Below are 27,824 nucleotides of genomic sequence, written 5' to 3'. Positions count from 1 at the left end.
CTCACTAATGTCCTGGGATAGCAGCTTAGTTTTGGCCTCAGAATTCTCTGTCATTTAAATCAGTCTTGCCAAAAAAATTTAAAAAAGTATAGAATAAAATATTAGTCCACATGTCTTTTTAGTTGTATGTCTTGTCCATAATTCACCCCTCTACCGCCACTCCCCCCCAAAACTGACAATATCAATCATGGAGAAAATTTAAGTGAGCATTATGAGCGGTCTTCTGCCTTCAAGAGCTATTATTATTATTATTATTATTTTTAATTTAATGTTTATTTTTGAGAGAGGGAGAGAGACAGAAACATGAGCAGTGGAGGGGCAGAGAGAGAGGGAGACACAGAATCCAAAGCAGGCTCCAGGCTCTGAGCTGTCAGCACAGAGCCCAACACGGGGCTTGAACTCATGAACTGCAAGATCATGACCTGAGCTGAAGTCAGATGCTTAACTGACTGAGCCACCAAGGCATCCCAAGAATTATTATTAAATGTTCATTTATTGGGGCGCCTGGGTGGCGCAGTCGGTTAAGTGTCCGACTTCAGCCAGGTCACGATCTCGCAGTCCGGGAGTTCGAGCCCCGTGTCAGGCTCTGGGCTGATGGCTCAGAGCCTGGAGCCTGTTTCCGATTCTGTGTCTCCCTCTCTCTCTGCCCCTCCCCCGTTCATGCTCTGTCTCTCTCTGTCCCAAAAATAAATAAACGTTGAAAAAAAAAATTAAAAAAAAAAAAATAAATAAACGTTCATTTATTAAGTTGGTTATTTGGAACTCAGAAGCATTTCCTTTAGATAAACAATGTTAGGGGTGCCTGGCTGGAGCATATGACTTTTGATTCATTCAGTTGGTGGACCATATGACTGTAATGTCGAGATTGTGAGTTCAAGCCCCAAGTTGGGTGTAGAAATTACTTAAAAAATTTTAAAAGGTAGGGGCGCCTGGGTGGCTCAGTTGGTTAAGTGTCTGACTTCGGCTCAGGCCATGATCTCGCAGTTTGTGAGTTTGAGCCCCACGTCAGGCTCTGTGCTGACAGCTCAGAGCCTGGAGCCTGCTTCGGATTCTGTGTCTCCCCCTCTCTCTGCCCCTCCCCTACTCATGCTCTCTCTCCATCTCTTGATAATAAATAAAAAAACATTAAAAAATGTTTAAAAAAAAGGTAAACAATGTTATAAATGATAATTTTGTTTCCCAACTAGTCCAGGTGACTGAAGAAAGTTTCTTCCTTTCTTCTAAAACTGACAGGAGGTAATATTTTAAAAGATGTCAGGCTTGCCTTTGACATTGTATTACCTCTCTTTCTTTTACCTCCTAGGGCCTTGGGGCCCACATACCCTTTCCCTACTTTGATACCTTATACAGACCTATTTTCTTCCCTGAAATATTCTGTGTTGCTAAATTATTATTCTCCCTTTTCACACTGAAACCAAAAACTCATTTTCCATGGAATTGATCTCTGGGATTAAGAGGAAATTACTTCAGGGGCTCCTGGATGGTTCAGTCAGGTAAGTATCCGACTCTTAGTTTTGACTCAGGTCGTGATCTCACGGTTCGTGAGTTCAAGCCCCATGTGGATCTCTGCAGCTGGCAGTGCGGAGCCTCCTTGGGATTCTCTCTCCCTCTCTCTCTGCTCCTCCTCTGCCTGCTCTGTCTCTGTCTCTATCAAAATAAATAAGTAAACTTAAAAAAAAAAAAAAATAGGAGGGGTACCTGGGTGGCTCAGTCTAAGCGTCTGACATCGGCTGAGGTCATGATCTCGCCGTTTGTGAGTTCGAGCCCGCGTCAGGCTCAGACCCTGGAGCCTGCTTCAGATTATGTGTCTCCCTCTCTCTCTGCCCTTCCCTTGCTCTCTCGCTCTCTCTCTCTCTCTCTCTCTCTCTCTCTCTCTCAAGAATAAATAAACATTAAAAAAATTTAAAAAAAGAGGAAAGCTACTTCATAAGAACCAAATTTACACTATTCACACTAAGGTGGAATTATAGACCTTCTGGGGTGCGTGTTCCCTTACCCTTTTGAAATTGTGAAATAGGATTCTACACTTTTTAAAAAGAGAATGCTGGCTACTGCAGAAGAATCTTGGTACAGATTTGGCTAATGTGACAGAATGAAGTGAAATCATGACAGTGGTTGTGAAAAGTGTTTCAGTATGTTGGTGGGAATTAGGCTTCTGTTCTTTTTCATGAGTTTTCTTCCTCCACTTTACCTCCCAAGCAGCACCTTTGGGAGACAGGGTATGTCTGGGGTGGGGAGGGGGTGGGGGACACAGGAGGACAAAGGCAGTAACAAACCATTTGCAAACTGGATTGCTAATTTCTCATCAGACAGAATGAGCACAGGTCTGGAGTGACTAACTATAGGTAAGACTGACCTGAAATTTTCAAGAGGAATTTTGAGAGCTTAAAAAGTTGGCCATACTTCTGTGTATTTAAGTTAGATATGAACACTAATCTGTATAGACCTAGAATATATTTCAGTTTAGGAGCTAACTCCAGAATTTGTAATCTAAAGTAAACCATACAAGGGGCACCTGGGTGGCTCAGTTAAGCGTCTGACTCTGGATTTTGGCTCAGGTCATGATCTCATAGTTAATGGGTTCAAGCCCTGTGTCCGGCTCTGTGCTGTGTCAGCACGGAGCCTGCTTGGAATTCTCTCTCTCTATCTCTCTACCCCTCCCCCAACTTGTACGTGCTCTCTCTCTCTCTCTCTTTCAAAATAAATAAATTAAAAAAAAAAAAAACCCATGTAACAGAAGCGGGTGCTTTGTGACCTCATCATATCTTCTTATATACTTTTTATGAGCACATAGCTATTAATAGTAAGAGTGTAGTCAAGAGACCAAAATTCTTTTCTTTGCTTCATCATCTTGTCATGTCATTTCTTCTTATCTTTGTTCACCTATTTTCAAAACTCTTCTCACTTCAGTTTCACTTCAGGCATGTAGTCAGAATGAAAGATCAGATGTCCAAAGCACTATGCTTGAAAACTGTGTGTTGTCTTGGTGCCTGGTTAAATAATATGGGGCTTATTTTCTGGCAGAGTTGTGTAAGTCTCCTTTGATGTTAGCCAGAACTGGGTGGAGTTTCTTAAGCTCCAGTCAGATTTGCTCAAGTAGGGCCCTGTGCAGTGATGAGTTTGTTTTTAGTCTCTTCCTTTGCCAAAAAACTTTTGCCTTTTATTTTTATTTATTTATTTATTTAAAAAAAAATTTTTTTTTTTCAACGTTTATTTATTTTTGGGACAGAGAGAGACAGAGCATGAACGGGGGAGGGGCAGAGAGAGAGGGAGACACAGAATCGGAAACAGGCTCCAGGCTCTGAGCCATCAGCCCAGAGCCCGATGCGGGGCTCGAACTCATGGACCGCGAGATCGTGACCTGGCTGAAGTCGGACGCTTAACCGACTGCGCCACCCAGGCGCCCCAACTTTTGCCTTTTAATAAACCTGAACCCAGTTATAATTGGGAGTACTTGGTATATAAAAGTCACACATGCACATTGAGGGTCTATATGCAATTTGTTTGTTTATTTCTAACTTAAGTGATGAATCTAAATTATTAGCACCTTGGGGCGCCTAGGTAGCCCAGTCGGTTAAGTGTCTGACTTTGGCTTAGGTCATGATCTTGCAGACTGTGGGTTCGAGCCCCGCATCAGGCTTTGTGCCGACAGCTCAGAGCCTGGAGCCTGCTTTGGATTCTGTGTCTCCCTCTCTCTCCACCCCTCCCCCCACCCATGCTCTGTCTGTCTGTCTGTGTGTCTCTCTCTCTCTAAAATAAACATTAAAAAAAAATAAAAAGATTTTAAATTATTAACAGCTTCTGGAATAATCAACCTCAGGAATCATTTAACATACCACTCTCATTTTACAGATTAGGGAACTCAGCCCTGTAAGGTGACTCACTGAAAGCTATAGATTAAACTAGTGCTTCCGTGAAGCTTAGAAACTTCTGTATCCAGCTTTCTTTTCTTGCCCCCAGTAACAAATCCTTTTAAATTCAAACTTTGTACAAATAGGAAAGGAATAGTATAAATATTCAAGGAGAGATAATTTCTTTTAAGGACATAGTTCTCATTCACAAGAGTTCATTTTTGGAACTTCCTGAATACCCATATTTGAGAATAACATTGTGTCATATCCTTTTGTCCATAAATTACATAACTAACCATTTTAAGGCATAACTGAGTATTAAGTGACCTTAAACGATTCTGTAAGTGTGGGATGAAGTTCTTTCATGAATTCATTAAAATCAATTCTGAAATACTTGTAGAACCAGTTTAGCAAACCTGTGGAACACTTACAGAATTTATTATACTTGTATATTTTTTAGAATAGAATAACGATAAAATTGGGCAGTCTCTTTAATTTAATGAACACTGGGCTTTCTGGATAAAACCAGTACTTTCACTTCCAACACAACACCGGTATTGCCTTTACAGGATCATTTTCCATAAGTAGGGGTGTGTGTGTGTGTGTGTGTGTGTGTGTGTGTGTTTAAATCACACTTCTATTTATATGTAGTGACAAGAAAGGAATAGCTAAACTGTGTTGAGATACAGATGCTTGGGTGGTTGGCTAGATACACTCAGAGCCAAATGACCTTCCTGCTTTCCAGCTGTCTCATTTTCTTTCAGTTTTACCTTCTTAGGCTGAATTTAAGCTGCTCTTCGTATTCCATGAACCGCATGTCAGCCCAGGTAGTAGTTTGGGAGGTTGAGGGTGGGGGTGAACAGGGGAACATTACAGTGGATAAAGAGCTGCCCTTTGAGAATATGCACTCAGATAAATGACATTTAAAAGATACTGTTGATTTTGTCTCTATTTTTACCTGTGTCCTGAGTTAGGAAGTTTGAGTGGATTATATGAAAAAGGTATCATATGTGTGTATTACGGAAACAAAGCTATTGTTAAGGATGGTACAGATGTCCTTTCAAGTGCTGTTTGACCGTGAAACTGTTTAATTACAGACATCCTTTATTATTTTTGGTTCATAATAGGTTTCAAATGCTAACTGGTAATAATAGTCATCATAGAAAAGGGAAAAACATTTACTTTTTATGGAATTTATTGACATTAAATTTGTCAGGCTTTTTAAAAGTTCTTTAATGAGTCATTTTTCTGCATTTTTCCTGGTGGCATCTGGAGTGACAATAATACTTTACATGTAAAGTAGCTGGGTGGCATAGAGAGTAGGACTGCCCATCCATGTTCCTGTGTTGTAAATGGGTTATATGGGCGCTACTCCCTACTGATGACTATGATAGGAACTTGTGTGTAGAACACAAAGATGAAGATAGAATGACTGTACTTTTGGTGGGTATTTCTTTTTCCTTAGTAAATTTAGTTGGAGAGAGGAAGACAGTGGAGGACAGACAGTTTTAAAAGAGAGTCTTTAACAGTGGCTTAAATCGGGGTGCCTGGGTGGCTCAGTCAGTTAAGTGTCCAACTTCGGCTCAGGTCATGATCTCACAGTTTGTGAGTTTGAGCCCCGCATCAGGCTTTGTCCTGACAGCTCAGCGCCTGGAGCCTGCTTTGGATTCTGTGTCTCCCTCTCTCTCTGCCTCTACCCCACTCACTATCTGTCTTTCTCTTGTCTCTCAAAAATGAATAAACGGGGAAAAAAAAGTGGCTTAAATCATAGTAAAATTTGGCCTTTTAAAATTTGGGTTGAGGAAAGACTATATATATATATATTAGTTGAGATTCTTTGGTTGCAAGTGATAGACTGACTAAATTAGATGAAAAAAAAAATTGGAAGGTTGATCACTCAGACTTAAGAAAGAAGACAACCAGGGCAACTGAACAGCTGCCACTTGGTGAATCTTCCATCCAGCATGTAGTCATGAAACATTCCTTTTACAACCATCCTCTGCCTGGTCATGTGCCCAACACCACTAGGGTGGCCATTGGTGTATATGGGGGAAGATAAGGAAGAATAGATTTCTGGGCAGACAGAAGCAATAGCTATTATTTCTATTTGATTTACCTTTACCTTGTCACAAAAGCTCATATGTTCATTTATCTTCATGAGTCTGTTGGAGAGTCTGTTAAGTTAGACTTTTTTTTTTAAATGTTTATTTATTTTTGAGAGAGAGAGAAAGAGAAAGAAAGAAAACAGAGTTGGGGGGAGGGCAGAGAGAGAAGGAGACATAGAATCCAAAGCAGGCTCCAGGCTCCGATATGTCAGCACAGAGCCTGATGTGGGGCTTGAATTGACGTGGGGCTTGAATTCACAAACCGTGAGATCATGACCTGAGCTGAAGTCCAACACTTAACCAATTGAGCCACCCAGGCACCCCAAAGTTAGACTTTTTGAAGGACAGATAGTACCCTGCACATTTTTTTTTTTTTAATTTCCCACTGTGCTGTGTATGTACTAGGAACTCCATTTATTTGCAGGCCCTTTGGCACTTTTACTACACCATTTGTATTTTTTCAGCTCTTCACCTAACAATTTTGCCTTTAGTAGGTTATACTTCTTAACGTCAGGTTACGTTTAAAAATTGAGAGCCTGATGTTCTGTAAAGGTGATGATGTACATGGCCACAAAGAGGGACTGCGCCCCTAACTAATCAGGGGACAGGTCTGTATTTTTATGCCAGCAGGGCTAGGCATGGTTTTGGTGGATGGAGCTAGCCTAGCTACAAGAGATTCATGAAGAAACAGTATTTGACCTCAACAAGATAGGGCCCATACTCACAGTCTTTAGTCAGGAGAGGTGACTTCTTTTGCCTGATAATAATGTAACCTTTTTTCATGGGAATATAATGTAATCTGACCTCCTTTTGTATATTCATTTAAGAATTATTCTGGGACATGATTTGGAAATGAAGATATATAGAATAATTAAAAAGTTTATGAGACTTGAAATCAAAAGACCTGATTTAAACTTTGGATACATTGGTGTTTTTTTTGTTTGTTTGTTTTTTTACACTTTATTTTTTCTTATTAATGAAAAGGACAAAATGGCACTTGGCTCTATTTACCTCCCAGCTATGTGAAAAGAGGGTGTTTACTTTGGGTAAGACTGTTGGTTAACTGAGCTTTAATTTTCTAATCTGTCAAATGAGGGAGTCTCTTTTAGCTCTAACATTTTGGATTTTAATTCTTTTTTTTGTTTAGAACAACTGAGAAGAGTTTCTAGGGATGTTTTTTCCTTTGCACAGTGCTCATCTGATGAAACATTTTTCCCTCCTTTACCAGGCAGTTGCAGTGGTGCAGAATGGCTGACCTCAGTCTTGCAGATGCATTAACAGACCCACCTCCAGAAATTGAGGAAGAGATAAAACGGGACTTCATTGCCACACTGGAGGCAGAGGCCTTTGATGATGTTGTGGGAGAAACTGTTGGAAAAACAGACTATATTCCTCTACTGGATGTTGATGAGAAAACTGGCAATTCGGAGTCGAAGAAGAAACCATGCTCAGATACTAGCCAGGTTGAAGGTAAGTAATTAAACCAAGCTGCTCAGAAAGCAGATTAGGGATGACGCTGTAGGTCATAATCTTAGAAACCTTGAGGAAACTGAGCTGACTTTTTTAGTATAGGCTAGTCACTTTTCTCCTTATCTAAATTTCTTTCATTAGAAACCAAAGACGTAGGTTCGTTACCTTTTAGTTGAGTGTGTGTTCATGAGACTGTTGATTACTTTTTCTCATTTAAAAAAAAAATTTTTTTTTTTAACGTTTATTTTATTTTTGAGACAGGGAGAGACAGCATGAACAGGGGAGGGTAAGAGAGAGAGGGAGACACAGAATCCGAAACAGGCTCCAGGCTCTGAGCTGTCAGCACAGAGCCCGACGCGGGGCTCGACCTTGCAGACCACGAGATCATGACCTGAGCCGAAGTCAGATGCTTAACCGACTGAGCCACCCAGGCGCCCCAACTGTAGATTACTCTTAACCCAAAGGTTTCTTCTGTAAGGTCTCAGCTACTGTATAATCCGCCTACTTTCCTGAATTAAATGGTCTGCTGTGCCTTGACTTTGAAAGTAGCTTTGTAAAAAGTCAGATAAACAAAATTCTGTATTTACATCAAGACTAAATTTAGAATGGAATCAAATACCACTTGTCTTTGGGTGTAATGCCAGGTAAGGATTAAACCATGGATTAAATCTTTTAAAACGAGGTTTGCTGCTTTTATATATTGCTGGATCAGATTTGCTACTATCTGGTTGAGATTTTTTTTGTTAGTTTGTTTTTGTTTTTTGAGAGCGAGAGGCAGGGAGAGGGAGAGGGAGAATCCCAAGCAGGCTTCGTGTTGTTAGCATGGAACCTGACGTGTGGCTTGATCTCATGAACTGAACTGTGAGATCATGACATGAGCCCAAATCAAGGGTCGCACGTTTAACCAACTGAGCCACCCAGGTACCCTTTGGTTGAGGAGTTTTGCATTTTTGTTCATGTGGGATATTGGTCTGTAGTTTTTTTGTGATGCCTTTTTCTGATTTTAGAATTGAGGTCATTCTAGCATCATAAAATGAGTTGGGAAATGTTCCCTCCTGTTTTCTAGAGTAGTTCATGTAGAATTGATGTTTTTGTCTTTAATGTTGGATAGACTTGGTCAGTGAAGCCATCTGGACCTGGAGTTTTCTGGGTCAGGTTTTTGTTTTGTTTGTTTTTTTTTTTTAATTAGGAATTCAATTTCTTTAAGAGATCTAGAACTGTTCAGGTTATCTGTTTCTTCTCAAGCCAGCTTTGGTAGGTTGTATCTTTCAGGGAATTGGTACATTTCCTCTAAGTTGTCAGATTGTTGGAGATAGAATTGTACTATTACCTGATTCTCCTAATTTCAGTAGGATCTGTTGTCATACCCCTCCTTTCATTCATTATATTGGTAATTTGTGTCCTCTCTCTCTCTCTTTTTTTTTTTTTTTTAATTGAGTCTGAATAGAGGTTTATCAATTACTAATGTTTTTAAAGATGTAGCTTTTGGTGTTGTAGATTTTTTTTTCTATTTTTCTATTTTCAATTTCTGCTCATATCTCTAATATTTCCTTCCTTTCGCTTACTTTGAGTTGATTTGCTCATTTCCTGTTTTTTTTTTAATTTTTTTTTAAATGTTTTTATTTATTTTTGAGAGAGAGACAGCAATGAGCAGGGGAGGGTCAGAGAGAGGGAGACACAGAATCTGAAGCAGGCTCCAGGCTCCGAGCTGTTAGCACAGAGCCTGACGTGGGGCTCGAACTCATCTACTGTGAGATCATGACCTGAGCTGAAGTCGGACGGACGCTTAACCGACTGAGCAACCCAGGTGCTCCTCATTTTCCGTTTTTTTAAGGTGGCAGCTTAGATCATTAATTTTAAACATTTCTTTTCATATTGACACAAAATATTATATTTAAGGTGTACAACATAATGATTTACTATTTGTGTATATTGTGAGATAACTACCACAATACGTCTAATTAACATTCATCACCATACATAATTAATTTTTTTTTCCTTGTGATGAGAACTTTTAAGATCCACTCTCATAGGAATGTTCAAGTATACAGTACAGTATTATTAACTGTAGTTATTACCATGCTGTACATTATGTTCCCAGGACTTTCTTATTTTGTAACTAGAAGTTTGTACCTTTTATCTACCTTCACCCATTTTGCTCACCTCCACCTCCACCTCTGGCAACCACTTAAAATAAGCTTTTTAATGTTACAGATTTCCCTCTAATCATGGTTTTATATGTGCCTCATAGATTTTGGTGTGTTATTTAAGTTTATTTATTTTTGAGAGAGAGAGAGAGAGAGAGAGAGAACGCGTGCAGGGCAGGGGCAGGGAGAGAGAGGGAGACACAGAATCCAAAGCAGGCTCCAAGCTCAGAGCTGTCAGTGCAGAGCCCGACACGGGGCTTGAACTCACTTAACCATGAGATCATGACTTGAGTCGAAGTCAGACGCTTAACCAACTGAACCATCCAGGTGCCTCTGGTGTGTTCTGTTTTTAATTTTTATTCATTTCAAAATATTTTCAGGGTACCTGCCTGGCGCAGTCATTTGAGTGTCCAACTCTTGATATCTGCTCAGGTCATGATCCCAGGGTCATGGGATCAAGCCCTGCATCGGACTCTGCTCTGTGCTGAGCATGGAGCCTGGTTGAGGTTCTCTCCCTCTGCTCCTCTTCCCTGTGTTCTCTCTCTTTCTCTCTCTCTTTCTTTTTTTTTTTAATTTTTTAAATTTATTTTTTAAAAATTTTATTTAAATGTGTTAGTTAACATACAGTGTAGTATCAGTTTCAGGAGGAGAAACCCTGTGATTCATCACTTAATATATAACACCCAGTGCTCATCCCAACAAGTGCCCTCCTTAATGCCCATCACACATTTAACCCATCCCCCCACCCACCTCCCCTCCAGCAGCAACCCTCAGTTTGTTCTCTGTATGTAAGCATCTCTCATGGTTTACCAGTCTCTGGTTTTATTTTATTTTTCCTTCCCTTCCCTATGTTCATCTGTTTTGTTTAATTCCACATATGAGTAAAATCATATATTTGTCTTTCTCTGACTAGTGAATACACTCTAGTTCTATCCACTTTGTTGCAAATGGCAAGATTTCATTCTTTTTGATTACCATATCTATCTATCTATCTATCTATCTATCTATCTATCTATCTATCATCTATCTTATCTATCTTTCAATCTATGGATCTCCACTCAGCACTCAGTGGACATTTGGACTTTTTCCATAATTTGGCTATGGTTGATAGCACTGCAGTAAAATTGGGGTGCATGTGCCTATTCAAATCAGAATTTTTTTAAAGTTTATTTATTTTTGAGTGAGAGCACGAGTGAGGGAGGGGCAGAGAGAGAGGGAGACAGAAAATCCCAAGCGGGTTCCATACTGCCAGCACAGAAGTTGATGCGGGGCTGGAACCCACAAACTGAGATCATGACCTGAGCTTAAATCAAGAGTTAGACGTTTAACCAACTGAGCCACCCAGGTGCCCCCAAATCAAATTTTTGTATCGTTTTGATAAATACCTAGTAGTGTAATTGCTGAGTTGTAGGGTAATTCTATTTTTTAATTTTTTGAGGAACCTCCCTACTGTTTTCCAGAGTGACTGCACCAGTTTGCATATCCAGCAGCAGTGCAGAAGGGTTCCCCTTTCTCTGGATCCTTGCCAACATCTGTTGTTGTCTGAGTTGTTAATTTTAGTCATTCTGACAGGTGTGAGGTGGTATCTCATTGTGGTTTTGATTTGTATTCTCTGATGAGTGATATTGAGCATTTTTTCTTTTCTTTTTTTGTTTTTTTACTATTAAAAAATTTTTTTAATGTTCATTTATTTTATTAAAAAAAATTTTTTTTTTTTTAATTTTTTTTTTCAACGTTTATTCATTTTTGGGACAGAGAGAGACAGAGCATGAACGGGGGAGGGGCAGAGAGAGAGGGAGACACAGAATCGGAAACAGGCTCCAGGCTCTGAGCCATCAGCCCAGAGCCCGACGCGGGGCTCGAACTCACGGACCGCGAGATCGTGACCTGGCTGAAGCCGGACGCTTAACCGACTGCGCCACCCAGGCGCCCTTAAAAAAAATTTTTTTAATGTTTATTTATGTTTGAGACAGAGAGACAGAGCATGAACGGGGGAGGGTCAGAGAGAGAGGGAGACACAGAATCTGAAACAGGCTTCAGGCTCTGAGCTGTCAGCACAGAGCCCGATGCAGGGCTCGAACTCACGGACCTTGAGATCATGACCTGAGCTGAAGTCGGACGTTTAACCAACTGAGCCACCCAGGTGCCCCAATGTTTATTTATTTTAGAGAGAGACAGAGTGGGAGCAGGGGAGGGGCAGAGAGACAGAGGAAGACAGAGAATCCAAAGCAGGCTTCAGGCTCTGAGCTGTCGCTACAGAGCCCAATGTGGGGCTTGAATCCATGAATTGTGAGATCATGACCTGAGCCGAAGTTGGACGATTAACCGACTGAGCCACCTAGGCGCCCCTCTTGAGGATTTTTTCATGTGTCTGTTAGCCTTGTCTTCTTTGGAAAGGTGTCTGTCTATACATGTCTTCTGCCCATTTCTTCACTGGATTATTTGGTTTTTTTGGGTGTTAGGTTTGGTAAATTCTTTATAGATTTTGGATATTAACCCGCTATCCAGTATGTCATTTGCAAGTATCTTCTCCTGTTCTGTTGGTTGCCTTTTAGTTTTGTTGATTATTTCCTTCTCTGTGCAGAAGATTTTTATCTTGATGAGGTTCCAATAGTTGATTTTTCTTTTTATTTCCCTTGCCTCTGGAGACATGTCAAGTAAGAAGTTGCTGTGGCTGAGGTTAAAGAGGTTGCTTGCTTTTTTCTCCTCTAGGATTTTGATGGTTTCCTGTCTCACATTTAGGTCTTTCATCTATTTTGAATTTGTTTTTGTGTATGGTGTAATAACATTTGTCACTGTCCAGTTTTCCCATCACCATTTACTGAAGAGACTGTCTTTTTTCCATTGGATACTCTTTCCTGGTTTGTCAAAGATTAGTTGGCCATACATTTGTGGGTCCATTTCTGGGTTCTCTATTCTGTTTCAGTGATCTAAGTGTCTGTGTTTGTGCCAGTACCATACTGTCTTGATGATTACAGCTTTGTAATACAGCTTGAAGTCTGGAATTGTGATGCTTCCAGCTTTGGTTTTCTTTTTCAACATTACTTTGGCTATTCGGGGTCTTTTCTGGTTCCATACAAATTTTAGGATTGTTTGTTTTAGCTCTGTGAAGAATGCGGTTATTATTTTGGTAGAGATTGCATTGAATATGTAGATTGCTTTGGGTAGTATAGACGTTTTAACAGTATTTTTGTTCTACCAATCCATGAGCATGGAATGTTTTTCCATTTCTTTGTGTCTTCTTTAATTTCTTTCATAAGCTTTGTATAGTTTTCAGCATACAGATCTTTTATCTCTTTGGTTAGATTTATCCTAGGAATCTTAAGGGTTTGGGGGCAATTGTAAATGGGGTCTCTTCCTTGATTTCTTTTTCTGCTGCTTCATTATTGATATATAGAAATGCAGCTGATTTCTATGTTGGTTTTATAACTTCGACTTTGCTGAATTCACATATCATTTTTTTGGTGGAGTCTTTCAGGTTTCCCATGTAGTGCCATGTTATCTGTGAAGAGTGGAAGTTTGACTTCTTTGCCAATTTGGATGCTTTTTATTTCTTTTTGTTGTCTGATTTCTGAGGCCAGGACTTGCAATACTGTGTTGAAGAGCAGTGGTGAGAGTGGACATCCCTGTCATGTTCTTGACCTTAGGGGGAAAGCTCTCAGTTTTTCCCCATTGAAGATGATATTAGCTCTGGGCCTTTCCTATATATGGCCTTTAGAATGTTGAGGTATGTTCCTTCTGTCTCTACTTTCTTGAGGGTTTTTATCAAGAAAGGATGCTGTACTTTGTCAAATACTTTTTCTGTATTTATCGAAAGGATCACAGTTCTAATCCTTTCTTTTATTAATGTGGTATATCACATTGATTTGCAAATAGATAAAATCTCTCTCTCTCTCTCTCTCTCTCTCTCTCTCTTAAAAAAAAATTTCTGGGGCTTCTGGGTGGCTCAGTCAGTTAAGTGTCCGACTTCGGCTCAGGTCATGATATCACAGTTTGTGAGTTTGAGCCCTGCGTCGGGCTCTGTGCTGACAGCTCAGAGCCTGGAGTATGCTTTGGATTTTGTGTCTTCCTGTTTCTGTCCCTCCCCCACTGGCACTGTCTCTCAAAAAATGAATAAATGTTAAGAAAATAAAAATAAAAATTTCTAATTTCCCTTGTAGATTCCATTTGAGCCATGGGTTATTTAGAAATATGTTAATTTCTCAATATTTGGAGATTTTCCTGATTATCTCACAATAATTGATTTTTAGTTTAATTCTGTTGTCGTCAGAAGACATCCTTTGAAATTTCAGTTCATTTCAGTTTGTCATGGTTTGTTTTATGGTCCAGAATACGACCTGTCATGATCAGTGTTCTTTGAGCACTTGAAATAATATGATGCTGTTACTGTGTGGAGTACTCTTTTTATGCCAATTAAGTCTAGTTGGTTGATAGGGTTGTTTAGGTTTTCTGTATCTTTACTGACTTTATATCTACTTGTAATGATCTCTGAGAGGGAGAGATGTTGAGGTCTCCACAGAGTTTTATGGATTTGTTTCTTTTTCCCTTCTATTCTGCCAGTTTTTATCTCATGTATTTTGAAGATCTGTTGTCATGTGCACATACAGTGTAGTTGACATACAGGGTTATATTTGTTTCAAATGTACAGTGTAGTGATTCAGCACTTCCATATATCCTTTGACTTTCAGAGCATTCTTTATTAATATTTAATAAAAATGGGTTTCTTGTAGATGGAATATAGATGGATCTTGCTTTTCTAACTGGTCTGAAGATCTCTGTCTTTTCATTGGTATTTTAGACTATATTTAATGTTATTATTGGTATGGTTGGATTTAAATCTGTCATTTTGATAGTTGCTTTCTATTTCTTCTGTCTGTTCTTTATTCTGTTTTTCTATCTGCTTTTGGATTAATTGAATGTCTTTTATGATTGTGATTTTAATTTTTTTTTTAAATGTTTTTATTTATTTTTGAGACAGAGACAGCATGAGCAGGGGAGGGGCAGAGAGAGAGGGAGACACAGAATCTGAAGCAGTCTCCAGGCTCTGAGCTGTCAGCACAGAGCCTGACGTGGGGCTCGAACTCACGGACTGTGAGATCATGACCTGAGCCGAAGTCGGACGCTTAACCGACTAAGCCACCCTGGCTCCCCATGATTATGTTTTTAACTTCAATATTGGCTTATTATGTATATTTCTTTTTTTTTTTTAATTTTTTTTTTTCAACGTTTATTTATTTTTGGGACAGAGAGAGACAGAGCATGAACGGGGGAGGGGCAGAGAGAGAGGGAGACACAGAATCGGAAACAGGCTCCAGGCTCTGAGCCATCAGCCCAGAGCCCGACGTGGGGCTCGAACTCACGGACCGGGAGATCGTGACCTGGCTGAAGTCGGACGCTTAACCGACTGCGCCACCCAGGCACCCCTATGTATATTTCTTTTAAAATTTCTTTTATTTTTGACATACTGTTTACAGTGTATATCTTCAACTTCTTCTAATTTGCCTTCCAGTAATATTGAACCATTTCATATATAGAGTAAAATTCCATGCAAAACAGTAAATGTCCAATTCCTCTTTCATTTTTTTCTTTTACTGTCATATACCTAATTTTACATACGTTAATAACGTACTTTGTTACTCTTTTTGCTGTAGATTGTCAGTTATTTTTTAGATTAAAAATATGGGAGGGGTGCCTGGGTGGCTCAGTCGGTTGAGTGTCCGACTTCGGCTCAGGTCACGATCTCACAGTCTGTGAGTTTGAGCCCCGTGTCGGGCTCTGTGCTGACAGTCAGCTCAGAGCCTGGATCCAGCTTCAGATTCTGTGTCTCCCTCTCTCTCTGCCCCTCCCCTGCTCATGCTCTGTGTCTCTTTGTCTCAAAAATAAATAAAAACATTAAAAAATATATGGGAAATAACCTTTTATAGTTACTCTAATTTTTACCATTTGGGGCATTCTTTATTTCTTTGTATAGATCCAGATTTCTATCTAACACCACACTTCCTGAAAGAATTCCATTAACATTTCTTTTTAACACAGGTCTTTTAGCAGTGAATTATTTCAGCCTTGGTTTATGAAAAACCAGCCTTCAATTTTGGAAGATATCTTTCCAAGGTATCATATTCTTTGTGACTTCTTTCTTTTATTTAGGAAAGTTAGTCTTCCCGCTTGGATAGTTTCTGAGAAATCTTTTTTAATCTTGATTTTGTTCCCCCTTTTCCCCTCTGGCTGCCTTCAAGATTTTATCTTTATCTTTGTTTTTTAGCAGTTGGAATATGTTGTATTTAGGTGCTATCTTGGTATTTGTTCTGCTTGGGGTTCTCTGAGCTTGATCTTTGCTTTGATGTGGTTCATGAAGTTTGGAAATTTTTTGAGTATTTATCTTTTAAATTACTTTGCCTCATTCTTTCTCTTTTCTCCTGGGATTCCAACGACATTTTTCTTAGATTTTTGGGTATTGCCTCACAGCTCTTGGATGCTCTTGTTTTTTTTTTTTTTCTCCTTTGTTTTCTCTTTGTGTCTCATTTGAGTACTTTCTTTTGACCTATTTTCAACTTTCCTGATTCCCCCACCCCTCCCACTGGCCCTGGTTGCATTGAATCTCATGATTAGCCCTCAGTGGCATATATTTTTTTTTTTTTTTTAGTTTATTTATTTTTAAGAGGAACAGACACAGCACAAGCTGGGGAGGGGCAGAGAGAGAGCGAGAGAGAGAGATAGAGAGAGAGAGAATGAATCTGAATTTAGGAAGCCGTGAGATCATGACCTGAGCTGAAACCAAGAGTCGGACCCTTAACCGACTGAGCCACCCAGGAGCCCAATCAGTGGCATTCTTTAATTTCTTTCTGGTTATAATTTCTAGTATTTGTTTGACTCTTTCTTATAGTTTCTATGTCTCTGCTGAAGTTCCCCATGTGTTCATGCATATTTCTATCTTTTCCACTATAGACCTTAACAGTATTCATTATTATTTTAAATCTCTTGTCTGATAGTTTGGGTCATCTGGGTCAACATCTGGGTCATCTGGGTCATTTCTCAGTCTGATTGTTTTGTCTCTTGACAATGTTTTGTTTTATTTTATTTTATTTTTATTTTGTTTTATTTTGTTTTGTTTTATTTTATTTTATTTTATTTATTTTTTTTTTTTTGTATTTTTTATGTGTCTCTTAATTTTTGAGTTAATGCTGGACTTCACATGTAAAACTGTAGTCACTGAGAGAAAACAATCTTTATGCCTGGAAGTGGGCATGTCTCTTCTTTCACTAGGTAATTAATACACAGCACTGAGTCCATTTAGGATAGAGTTGAACTAGGTTTGGGTTTTGTTGTTACTATGATTATCTTCAGTGTATTACTGGCTTGAGATTCCTCCATTCCTTGTGTTTAGAGTGGGGAGTGGGGTGCTGAAAGGTTTTTCTCAGTGTTCTTGTTCCACTCTTAGCTTTTGGTGTCCCTGTGATACCTGCGCCCTAAAAGGCTGGAAGGCTGTTTCTCCATGCGCTTGCCCCTCCCAGAAAAGTCCTAGCCTGGAAGTAGACAGGACTGTTTATCTCTGGTTTTGGTCCTCGTTCAGGTGTGATCCTGTGTGCATGGTTGAGTCTTTCTCAGTAATACCCTCTTACAGGTGGTAGGGTCTTCTCACGATATCCTGCAGGGTCTTGGGTAGGACTTACTGCTCCCCTAGGGGAAGAAGGTATCTTCTTCTTAACTCTGATTCTTTCCCCAGCTACAGTTTGCCTTAGCCCAGGCCTTGGGACTGACTGGGTTTGACACACTTCTTCCCCCAAGCAGCTCAGCTTTTGTTTGCATGGGGTAGAAGGGCAGGGTAAGATTGGGGGTGGTGGTCAGGACTTTACACTAGTTAAGTGGTGGCTTTCTCCCAGGTCTGCAGAAGGAGACTCTCCCACTTCGTCTCCAGTCTTACCAGCATCTGGGCAACATCTGTGCAGATGTTTGAACTTCCCTTGTGTCTGTGGATGCTCGGGACCCTAGACTGTCATACAGCCCTTCACTTAGCTTTTAGCCTATCATTAAACTTTTTAGTTGAATTCTTACCTGCTTGTTAAACCCAGCATCTCTCCCTCACATGCTCCGACAAAGGAGAGCTGGTGCTTACCTCCCTGTCTCCTTGAGGGCCATGTGTTTCTTTGGATTTCATTTTTTCTTTTCCTTTAGTTGTGCGTTGTTTCCACCTCCTGGGCCTCAGCTTAGGTGGGTGAACATCGTGATGTGGCAGCAGTAGATTTTCTTGTGCTTCTTCATCTTTGGTGACTTGACCTGTGTTTCATTAACCCTAGAAGAGGAAAGTTTTTTAGAAACGATTTTGCTTATAAAAATTAAATTTCCCCTAATATTTTTAATATATGAATAACCTATAACTGTAATTAAAATTACTGTAATTAAAAGTTCATTAACTCAGGGAAACTAGTCTAGAAATTGGTAACAGTGTTTACTCCGGGAAGAAGTAGCTGGCTAGAGTGTAGAGGTGGGAGGGAGCCTTATTTTTACTGTATATCCCTTTGGACCACTTGGGTTTTGTACACATATATTTATCAACCTGTTCAAAAAGAATAATACAAAGTTTATAATTACATTAGAACTAAATTATAAGTTTCTAATTTTATTTTTATACCACCTTGTTGGTAGAAGATTTGGCTAAGAATAAATGGGAAAAGGAGAGGTGGCTGTTGGGAGACCTTGAAGAAGAAAGGAAAAGAATTTCTTTATTTCGTCTTGTAGAAATCTGGGACAGTGAGTGAGTTCTCAGTGAATGGGGGCTTCTTTACTGTGAGTCTAACTTTTATAGATTGTCTCTCTCATGGGTTTTGCCCAAATGATAGGTTGTGTTCATGTTTGTGTTTTGCTTGGAGAAAATTCTAAATAACATGTTTTTTTCTTCTGAATACTTCTTCAGAAGTGATGGAAGGGTCCTAGACTTCATTATCTTCATGTTTTACTATATATCCAACTTTAAGTTTGATTTTGTTATTGGGTGAGATTCATGAAGTTATCACTGGTGGTCCAGGTGTGATTACCAGCAGGCTTACTTAGGCCAGTCAGTGGAAAGTTATCAACCAGTTTCCTGCGTCTAGAATAGAAAGGGCAGTTGAATAGGTTACAACATGTAATGGAATTCTTTGGACAGTGGTGTTTTTATTTCTTTTCTCACATGCCTACCCTAATTGCCCACGACTTAAAAATGGGGGGTAAGCAAGCAGGCTACCTTTATGACACTTAACACAGAGTAGGAAAAGTTGCCTTTTTTCTCCCGACATACATTTCCTCCCCAGACCTGGAAACAGTAAGTTCTCAGAGCCTCCCTCCCCTTCACAACGTGGGTGGGTGCTAGGGATGCTTGTTGCCACTGGATTTTTCATTGGTTTTAGGCCTTTTTTGTGGACATACTATACTCTTTTCTCTTTTCCATTTTACCACTATTCAGTTTTGTTTCCATGAATATTTTTATCTTCTTCTTATTACCCCATAAAACATCTAAAGAGCCAAATACCTGGAAATAAAACTGGTGTCATATTACTTCTGAAATGCCTGTCACCTTGCAAAACAGTTCTCAAAATACTCTTTCAGGATTTATGTATTACTTGTTTTTTTCTTCTTCAGAAATGTTATCCACTTAATCATTGTTCATTATCACCTCTGTATGGCTCTATTTTCTAGGCCAGGGAAACAAAAGACAGCTCTCTTTTACACGTGAATAACAAAACAATAATATTTCTGTGACTTTTGTTCATTCACAACATTGTCATAGATGTTTGAAAGAGCATCTAGCACATTGTTGATGCTTAGACACAAATAATTGGCAAATCTGTGCACAAGTCACTTAAGTTTTCTGTACTCTGTGCTTAATTGTACTTGTGAGATTGAGAGAATTCCAGGAGGTTTTGGGGGCTAAGAATTTTTTCTATTAAATGTTCTAACGTAGGACAGTGGTTTTCAAAGTGTGGTCCTTGGGCCAGAAGTGATCTCATCATTTGGGAGCTTGTTAAGGTACAATTCTCAGGCCCACCCACCTGGAATCAGAAACTTTGGGTATGGAGCTCAGCAATCTGTGTTTTAACCGGCCCTTGCAGGTAACTTTGATGCACTCAAGATTGAGAAACATTGATCCAGGAGGGAGGGCCTAAGCCAAGTCCTGGAAAGAATGATAACTAGATACTGCAGATTCTTGTTTAGCTGACGGGCCTTCTCTTGCAGGGCCTCGCAACCAGCTTTATTGGCCACCAGAGGGCGATGTTGGAACAGGCCTGACTTTTGCGCTAGAAGGTGCCCTTGTGCCAAGATCATGCAGAATCTGCCCCCGCCCCCCCCCCCCCCCCCATTTTGCCCAAAGCCGACTCACCGTGGCTGTCTTCCTCACAGCACACATGCCCTCTCAGGGTCTTGCCACTTCCCTTCTCTGCCTGATTTGCCAGCTGTGGGACTCTAAAATCACTTGTGAGAGAAGAGATTTAAAAACAAACAAGAAAACCCCAAAACACAAAAATAAACCCAGTGAATTTGAATGTCCTTATTTCTCAGGGCGTGTGATTATTTAAAAATTGTGTTGTTTTCAGTGCAATAGGTGTTTAGCTGAGAAAGATTTCATTTCATGAAATGGATGTTCCTCTGAGGGAATTAGTGAAAGAAGGCAGTGTAGCATCTTTCGAATTACGATTTACCCAGTAATGCACAGTGAACCTCTTTCTTACTTTAAAGCCTACTTATTTATTTATTTTTAAAATATTTATTTATTTTTGAGAGAGAGAGAGAGAGAGCATGAGCAGGGAAGGGGCAGCGAGAGAGAGGGAGACACAGAATCTGAAGCAGGTTCCAGGCTCAAGCTGTCAGCAAAGAGCCCGACGTGGGGCTTGAACTCATGAACCGTGAGATCACGACCTGAGCCGTACTCAGACGCCCAATTGACTGAGCCACCCAAGTGCCCCAAAGCCTACTTATTTTTATGTTGTAATGTTTTTCTTTCTCCCTCCCTACGTTTCCTTCCTTCCTTCCTTCCTTCCTTCCTTCCTTCCTTCCTTCCTTCCTTCCTTCCTCTCTCCTGGGCTTGGATTCTTTTTAGACTGTTAGGTGTTATGTGTATGGTAGAATCTCAGTCTTTTATTTTCTTCTAATCTCCTTATTTTGCTTTTTTTTTTATTCTGGTAAGTTTCTTATTTCTTAGAGGCACAATTATTGGTCTACTAATGTCACTTAAGCTAGATTTTTGTATTTTTATGTTCTACCAAGGTTACTTTATAGTTTAGTGATCAGTCTGCAGTTAATCTACAGTTAGTGTACAGATTGATCAACTATAGATGATCATTGTTAATAACAATGGAAATAATAACATTTGTTAACATTTACATAACACTGTATAGTTGGCACAATACTTCCTCCAGTATTAGTAGATTTCGTCTTCTTGATAACCATGGGAGATAGATATTATCACATTTTTCAGGGGAGGCTGCTAAGGCTTAGAAAGCACAAGGGAGTTGGATTTGATCATTTGGTTAATAGTGACAGACCACAACTGAACTCAGATCTTCTGATTTTCAACCTCATGTTCTTTCTATGAAACCACACCATCTTCACAGATGCATACTCTCTGCTTAATTTAATGTCTTATAGATGCTATTTTTCAAAACTAAACATTTACTTATTTAACTCAAAGACAAAATTATTAGACATATAAATATTATTTTCAGGAACTATAAATGAGTCTTATTTCATTTGTATAAAGAGCTTGAACTTTGAACCTGAGGGCTCTGCTACTAATTCATATGAATTTGTAAAGTTTTCCACTTTCTTAGGTGACTGTTTCACATCATCTCCTTTCTGTTCAAACTTCCAGCACCCACCCTCCTGTTCATATTCTCAGCCAATGACTTTTACAACAAAGGATCAATAGACTCAGTCAGAAGAGAACTTCTGCACAGTCCCCCTCTGCAGGTCCTCACCTACCTCCTCCCTCTGCCCTTTCCTCTGCTCTTCCTCTTGTTATGGGCGAACTGCTTTCACTTAGGGCACTGCTAGAGCCATTTCTCTTCTGTTGCCTGCATCATCAGTTTCTCTGTTTCAACTGGGTCATTCATCAGCATCAAATAGACCATAATTTTAACTTCCTTAAAAAAAATCCTATCTCAGGGGCTCCTGGGTGGCTCACTCAGTTGAGTGTCCAACTTCAGCTCAGGTCATGATCTCACCGTTTATGAGTTAGAACCCTGCATCAGGCTGTGCACCGACAGTGTTGAGCCTGCTAGAGATTCTCTCTCTCTCTCTCTCTCTCTCTCTCTCTCTCTGCTCTTCCCCAGCTCATGCTTTCTCTCTCTCTCAAAATAAATAAATATACTTAAAAAAAAAAGTCCTTTTTCAACCCCATGCCCATCTCATTTACTTCTTTTTTTCCCTGTTCCTTTGAAAAAGATGTATCTACTACCTGTCTCCTTCTTTCTTGAACCCCTTCCCATCCTACAGTAGCCCATGCCATGCCACCCAAACCGCTCCTTTTACATTGCCAAGGATGAATCCCGGATAACCCCAAGGGTTTTAGCACGATTGACTGAAAAATGAATTGCCATCATCTGAGATTGGGAAAGCTCTAGAAAGAGTATTTTGAGGGGCACCTGGGTGGCTCAATCAGTTATGTGTCCAGCTATAGATTTCGGCTCAGGTCATGATCTCATAGTTGTGAGATCAAGCCCAGTGATGGTCTCCTGTCCAGCGTGAAGCCTGCTTAAGAGTCTCTCTCTCTTTTTCCAAAGAAAAAGAAAAAAAAAAAAAAGGTAGATTTTTAGAGGAATATAAGAAATTTAGGTCGAGAGTTGCTGAGCATGAGTTACATGATAGTAGAGAAGATACCCAAGTGGAGAAGAACAATAGACAGCTAGATAAGAGTCTGGAGTTCAGAGGAGAGTTCTGGGCTTGGGATACCAATCTGGAGGCTGTTGATATTTAAAGCTCTGGCTAAAGGAGGTAGTTGTAAAGCATGTCATTTTCAGAATGTTTTACTTTTGCCACATAAAAATAAGTTATGCTGCTCTTTTCAATGCATCCAAATGCTCCTAAATATATAGCATTCTGATTCTCCTCATCATGTATTTTAAAAATGTATGAGCAAGCTGTTCATTATCATTGGAAATGTAAATCCTTCTTTCAATTCCTTGAACTCTTATTTCTAGTCCATGTCTGTCATAGACTTTTATCTTAGAGTAATACATTTTTATACTGATAGGTTTTTCTTGATTGTTATTGTGTTTTTGTAACAAAATATGTATGTAAGCTTAAATTTTAATTTAAAAAGTTCCTGTAACCATAAGGCTTTAAATATTAACTTGATCCAGAAGAAAAGTTATTATCACAGTTGCCAGTAGTAGTACACAGTTGATCGCATGTGTCGTGATTTTTGGTAAATCGTTACTAACCATAAAAGTTGAATTTGGTTGGAAATGTTTTTGGGGGTCTAATATTTTTCTCAATTAGGTCATGAATCTTTGGATAATTATTTTTTGCTAAGATGAAAGAGGGTGTAGTAATTTCTATTCCTATTGGTTTTTGTTTTTGTTTTTAGTTAGCTTCATGCCAGTGCAGAGCCCACCGCAGGGCTTGAACTCTTGACCCTGAGATCAAGAGTCAGGTGCGTAACCTACTGAGCCACCCAGGCGCCCCTCTCTTCCTATTTTAATAGATGTTAAAGTGAAAAAACTTTATTCACATGGCTAAGTGTGTGGGAGTAGAAGTCTCTACGGAAATGTCCTCAATTCTTTGAGTTATATGTTAAGGATTCTGTAAGTCATTATTATTAGAAATTATTTTCAATGTCGTATCAAAAGGCTACTACATTAAAACTTCTTTAAAGTTTGATGAAAGCAAAGAATTGGAAACTACCTCACCTGGAAGATGATTTGTTACTCAGTCATGAGAGAATTTACTTTTCAGGGGCTTGCTTTTGTTTCATGGATGTGTGATTATTTTCTTTATACCTTCTGAGGGAAATGAGGTAGTTTTTTAAAAAAGTCTCCTGTTTGCGGGGCATCTGGGTGGCTCAGTCGGTTAAGCATCCGACTTCAGCTCAGGTCATGATCTCACAGTTTGTGGGTTTGAGCCCCGTGTTGGGCTCTGTGCCGACAGCTCAGAGCCTGGAGCCTGCTTGGGATTCTGTGTCTCCTTCTCTTTGCCCCTCCCCAACTTGTGCTCTTATCTCTGTCCCTCAAAAATATATAAATGTTAAAAAAAAAAAAGTCTCTTATTTGCTGTATCAACATTGTTTCCCTGAGTGATGTTTATTCTCTTTGAATGCGATGATGCCTTATTCTTTTGGTGATAGTTTCCCTCAGGTATGTGGCATTACTGTCTATTTGAGATTCCTCATGACTTTTTTTTTTTTTTTTACCACCTGCCTCTGACAGGGATACAGCTGTGCTGCCAGGTGGAGTGTGAGGGCTCCCCATTCGTTCTGGAGGTTGGCACAAGGCTGACTGTTGTGGGGTGAGGGAAGGAAAGTATGGGGGAAATGGGGACTGGCCTGGTAGCTTTTAATGGCGCTCCCATCATGCCTGCTGTCCAAGTGCAGAAGACCTTGCAGTCCTGCTTTCCTGGGCCGCCTTTGGGCTGTGGTTTCTCCTTCAGTGTGATCCCATTTGCTTCAGCTTCTTGGATATTCCTTGTAATTTCTGGTCCACTGGTTGGTAACCTTCTTGATTTCTAGATCTTTTCTTACTTTATTCTTTTGAGCCATCTTTCCTGCCATGTTTAAGTATTTGTGGTAGTATGTTGAGGATGACCTATGAACTTCAGTTGGCTCTCTCTATCCATTCTCTTTTTTAATTTTAAATATGTAATTTTATTTTTTACCAAAATGGGATTGTATTGTACAAAATAATTTTGTGTAGTACAAAATAATTTTATTATTTTGCACATGTAGATTGCTAATTTACAAGTATGTTAATAAATATACTTCTACAACTTCGTTTTTAATGGTTAAATAGTGTTCTATTATAGAATTCTGTAACTATTAGCTACTTAAAATTTTTTATTTTTTAATTTACATGCAAGTTAGTTAGCGTATTGTGCAATAATGATTTCAGGAGTAGAGTCCAGTGATTCATCTCCAGTCTATAACACCCAGTGCTCATCCCAACAAGTGTTTTCCTTAATGCCCCTTGCCCATTTAGCCCATCCCCCCACCCACAACCCCTTCAGCAACCCTCTGTTTGTTCTCCATATTTAAGAGTCTCTTATGTTTTGTCCCCCTCCCTGTTTGCTTCCCTTCCCTTATGTTCATCTGTTTAGTACCTTTAAGTCCTCATATGAGTGAAGTCATATATTTGTTTTTCTCTAATTTTGCTTAGCATAATACGCTCTAGTTCTATCTACATTATTGAAAATGGCAAGATTTCATTCTTTTTGATTGCTGAGTAATAATGCTCCATTGTGTGTATGTATGTATGTATGTATGTATGTATGTATGTGTGCGTGTGTGCGTGTGTGTGTGTGTGTACGTGTGTACACACAAACCACATCTTTATCCATTCATCTGTTGATGGACGTTTGGGCTCTTTTCCATACTTTGGCTATTTTTGATAGCGCTGCTATAGGCATTGGGGTGCATGTGCCCCTTTGAAACAGCACACCTGTGTCCCTTAGTTAATTACCTAGTAGTTAGTAGTGCAATTACTGGGTCATAGAGTAGTTCTGTTTTTAACTTTTTGAGGAATCTCTATACTGTTTTCCAGAGTGGCTGCACCAGTTTACATTCCCACCAGTAGTGCAAAAGAGATCCTCTTTCTCTGCATCCTCACCAACATTTGTTGTTGCCTGAGTTAATTTTAGCCATTCTGACAGGTGTGGGGTGCTATCTCATTGTGGTTTTGATTTGTATTTCCCTGATGATGAGTGATGTTGAGCATTTTTTCCTGTATTGGTTGGCCATCTGGATGTCTTCTTTGGAGAAGTGTCTGTTCATGTCTTTTGCCCATTTCTTCACTGGGTAAGAAATGTTTTTTGGGTGTTGAGTTTGATAAGTTCCTTATGGATTTTTGGATACTAACCCTTTATCTGATGTGTCATTTGCAAATATCTTCTCCCATTCTGTTGGTTTCCTTTTACTTTTGCTGATTGTTTCCTTTGCTGTACAGAAGCTTTTTATCTTGATGAGGTCCCAGTAGTTCATTTTTGCTTTTATTTCCCTTTAGTCTGGAGACATGTTGAATAAGAAGTTGCTGCAGCTGAGGTCAAAGAGGTTTTTAAAACGTCTGCTTTCTCCTCGAGGATTTTGATGGCTTCCTGTCTTACATTTAGGTCTTTCATCGATTTTGTGTATTTTTGTGTATAGTGTAAGAAAGTGGGTCCAGATTCATTTTTCTACATATTGCTGTCCAGTTTTCCCGGCATCATTTGCTGAAGAGACTGTCTTTATTCCATTGGATATTCTTTCCTGGTTTGTCAAAAATTAGTTGGCCATACGTTTGTGGGTCCATTTCTGGGCTCTCTCTTCTGGTCCATTGTCTATCCATTCTTTAAATGTCTATCCATTATTTTTTAAAAAGCTATAGTATTATTATTAGTAGTAGTATTACTATTTTATTAGGTAAACTGTATGCCTAATGTGGGGCTTACTTACGACTTTGAGATCAAGAGTTGCACACTCTACCAAGTGAGCCAGTCAGGCGTCCCTACTCTTAAATTCTTTAATGTGCTCTGGGGCGCCGGGGTAGCTCATTCAGTTAAGTGTCCAACTCTTTGATTTTGGCTCAGGTCATGATCTCGTGGTTGGTGGATTCCAGCCCTGCATCAGGCTCCATGCTGGCTGTGCAGAACCTGCTTGGGATTCTTTCTCTCTCCCTCTCTCTCTGCCCCTCTATGTGCCTCTCTCTCTCTGTCTCTCTCTCTCTCTCAAAGTAAATAAACTTAAAAAAATTTTTTTAAAGTATTATAAAATTCTTTAATGTGCTCAATTAAAACAGGACTTTGTGTCTGTTTAAGTCTTCCTTTTTTTCCTTATCTCTGGTTCCCCATCAGTGGTGTTTGGATATATTCTTTCATAATTTTTCTGATTATTTGTGTGCGCATGTGTGTTATGCTATTGTGCCATATTTGCTTTTCTTTTTTTCTTTTAAGTAGGCTTCATGCCCATGATGATGCCCAATGTGGGGCTTGAACTCATGACCTCGAGTTCAAGACCTAAGCTGAGATCAAGAGTCGGATGCTTAACTGACTGAGCCACCCAGGCGACCCTGGTTTAATTTTTTTCTTAATATGGTCTGGCATTTTCCCATATCAGTACATGAAGAGTTACCTCATTTCTTTTAAAATTGCATATTATTTCATAATTTGGTGAATCTGTCAGTGGGCATTTGTAACTTTTTAAACAATGCCATAGTCAACATCTCATTAACATTCATATTTGTGCACTTTTATGTCTTTCTCTGAACTATGTACCTAAAATGGATTGTTGAGTTAAACAAGTATATCAAAATTTGATAGACTGCCAAGTTGTCTCATAAAAGGTTGTTCCGATTTATATTCGTTGAGTGGTGTATGAGATTACCTGTTTTCTTACACTGTGCCAACACTGGCTATTAAATTGTAAAAAGATTTTATCACTCTCATGACCAGAAGATGGTATTTTTTATAATTTGCATTTTCCTATAATCTGCATTTTATTTTATTTTTTACAATCTGTATTTTAAAATGAGGCAGATTTTTTAAAATATGTGTTCTTTCTTGAGCTAAGAAGAATAAATTTTATAAATGCACTTTGTGAGGGTAAAAGGAAATTTATGCTAAACATGTTCTATCCCATATTTGGCATAAATGTGGGATAGAACATAGTTGGTATCTCTCCGGATAAGTAAAACAGTATGTAAAGCCCTAGTATGGTACCTAATGCATGGTGGATATTCAATAAAAGTCTGTTCTCTTTCATTCCTTTATTTTCTTTTTCCTCCAGTTAATTGATAATCTCTTTTTGGTCTGCCTTGTTCTTTAGGTTTTCTGTAGTTGTTCCTCTGTTATCTGAGATAACAGAATGAAAGATATTTTCAGTGAGTTTATGTGAAAGATTTCTGCCTTGGATCTGTGGGAGTCAGAAGGTTGGACAGTACAGTTTCTTGTCTTTCAAAGTAAAATCTTGCATTTTATATTTTTGTAGCATACATTCCAGATTTTTACTTCTTTTATGAAAAATATCTCTAGGGGCACCTGGGTGGCTCAGTCTGTTGGGCGTCCGGCTTTGGCTCAGGTCACCATCCTGTGGTTCGTGA

The 27,824-nt window shown here is 39.3% G+C and overlaps 1 protein-coding gene across 35 annotated transcripts in view; it reads left to right on the top strand.

The window, feature by feature from the left end:
- MAP4 (microtubule associated protein 4) overlaps positions 1–27,824 on the top strand; it is a 198,103-nt gene that overhangs the window by 60,497 nt on the left and 109,782 nt on the right. For all 35 annotated transcript variants that reach the window (XM_045492755.1, XM_045492767.1, XM_045492763.1 and 32 more), the window contains one exon: positions 7,185–7,426. In XM_045492755.1, the coding sequence (XP_045348711.1) occupies positions 7,185–7,426 (242 nt within the window). The remainder of the gene's footprint in view (positions 1–7,184; positions 7,427–27,824) is intronic.

Source organism: Leopardus geoffroyi, chromosome A2 (assembly GCF_018350155.1).
Source record: "Leopardus geoffroyi isolate Oge1 chromosome A2, O.geoffroyi_Oge1_pat1.0, whole genome shotgun sequence".
NCBI classification, from domain to species: domain Eukaryota; kingdom Metazoa; phylum Chordata; class Mammalia; order Carnivora; family Felidae; genus Leopardus; species Leopardus geoffroyi.
This window is presented reverse-complemented; position numbering and strand designations above follow the sequence as displayed.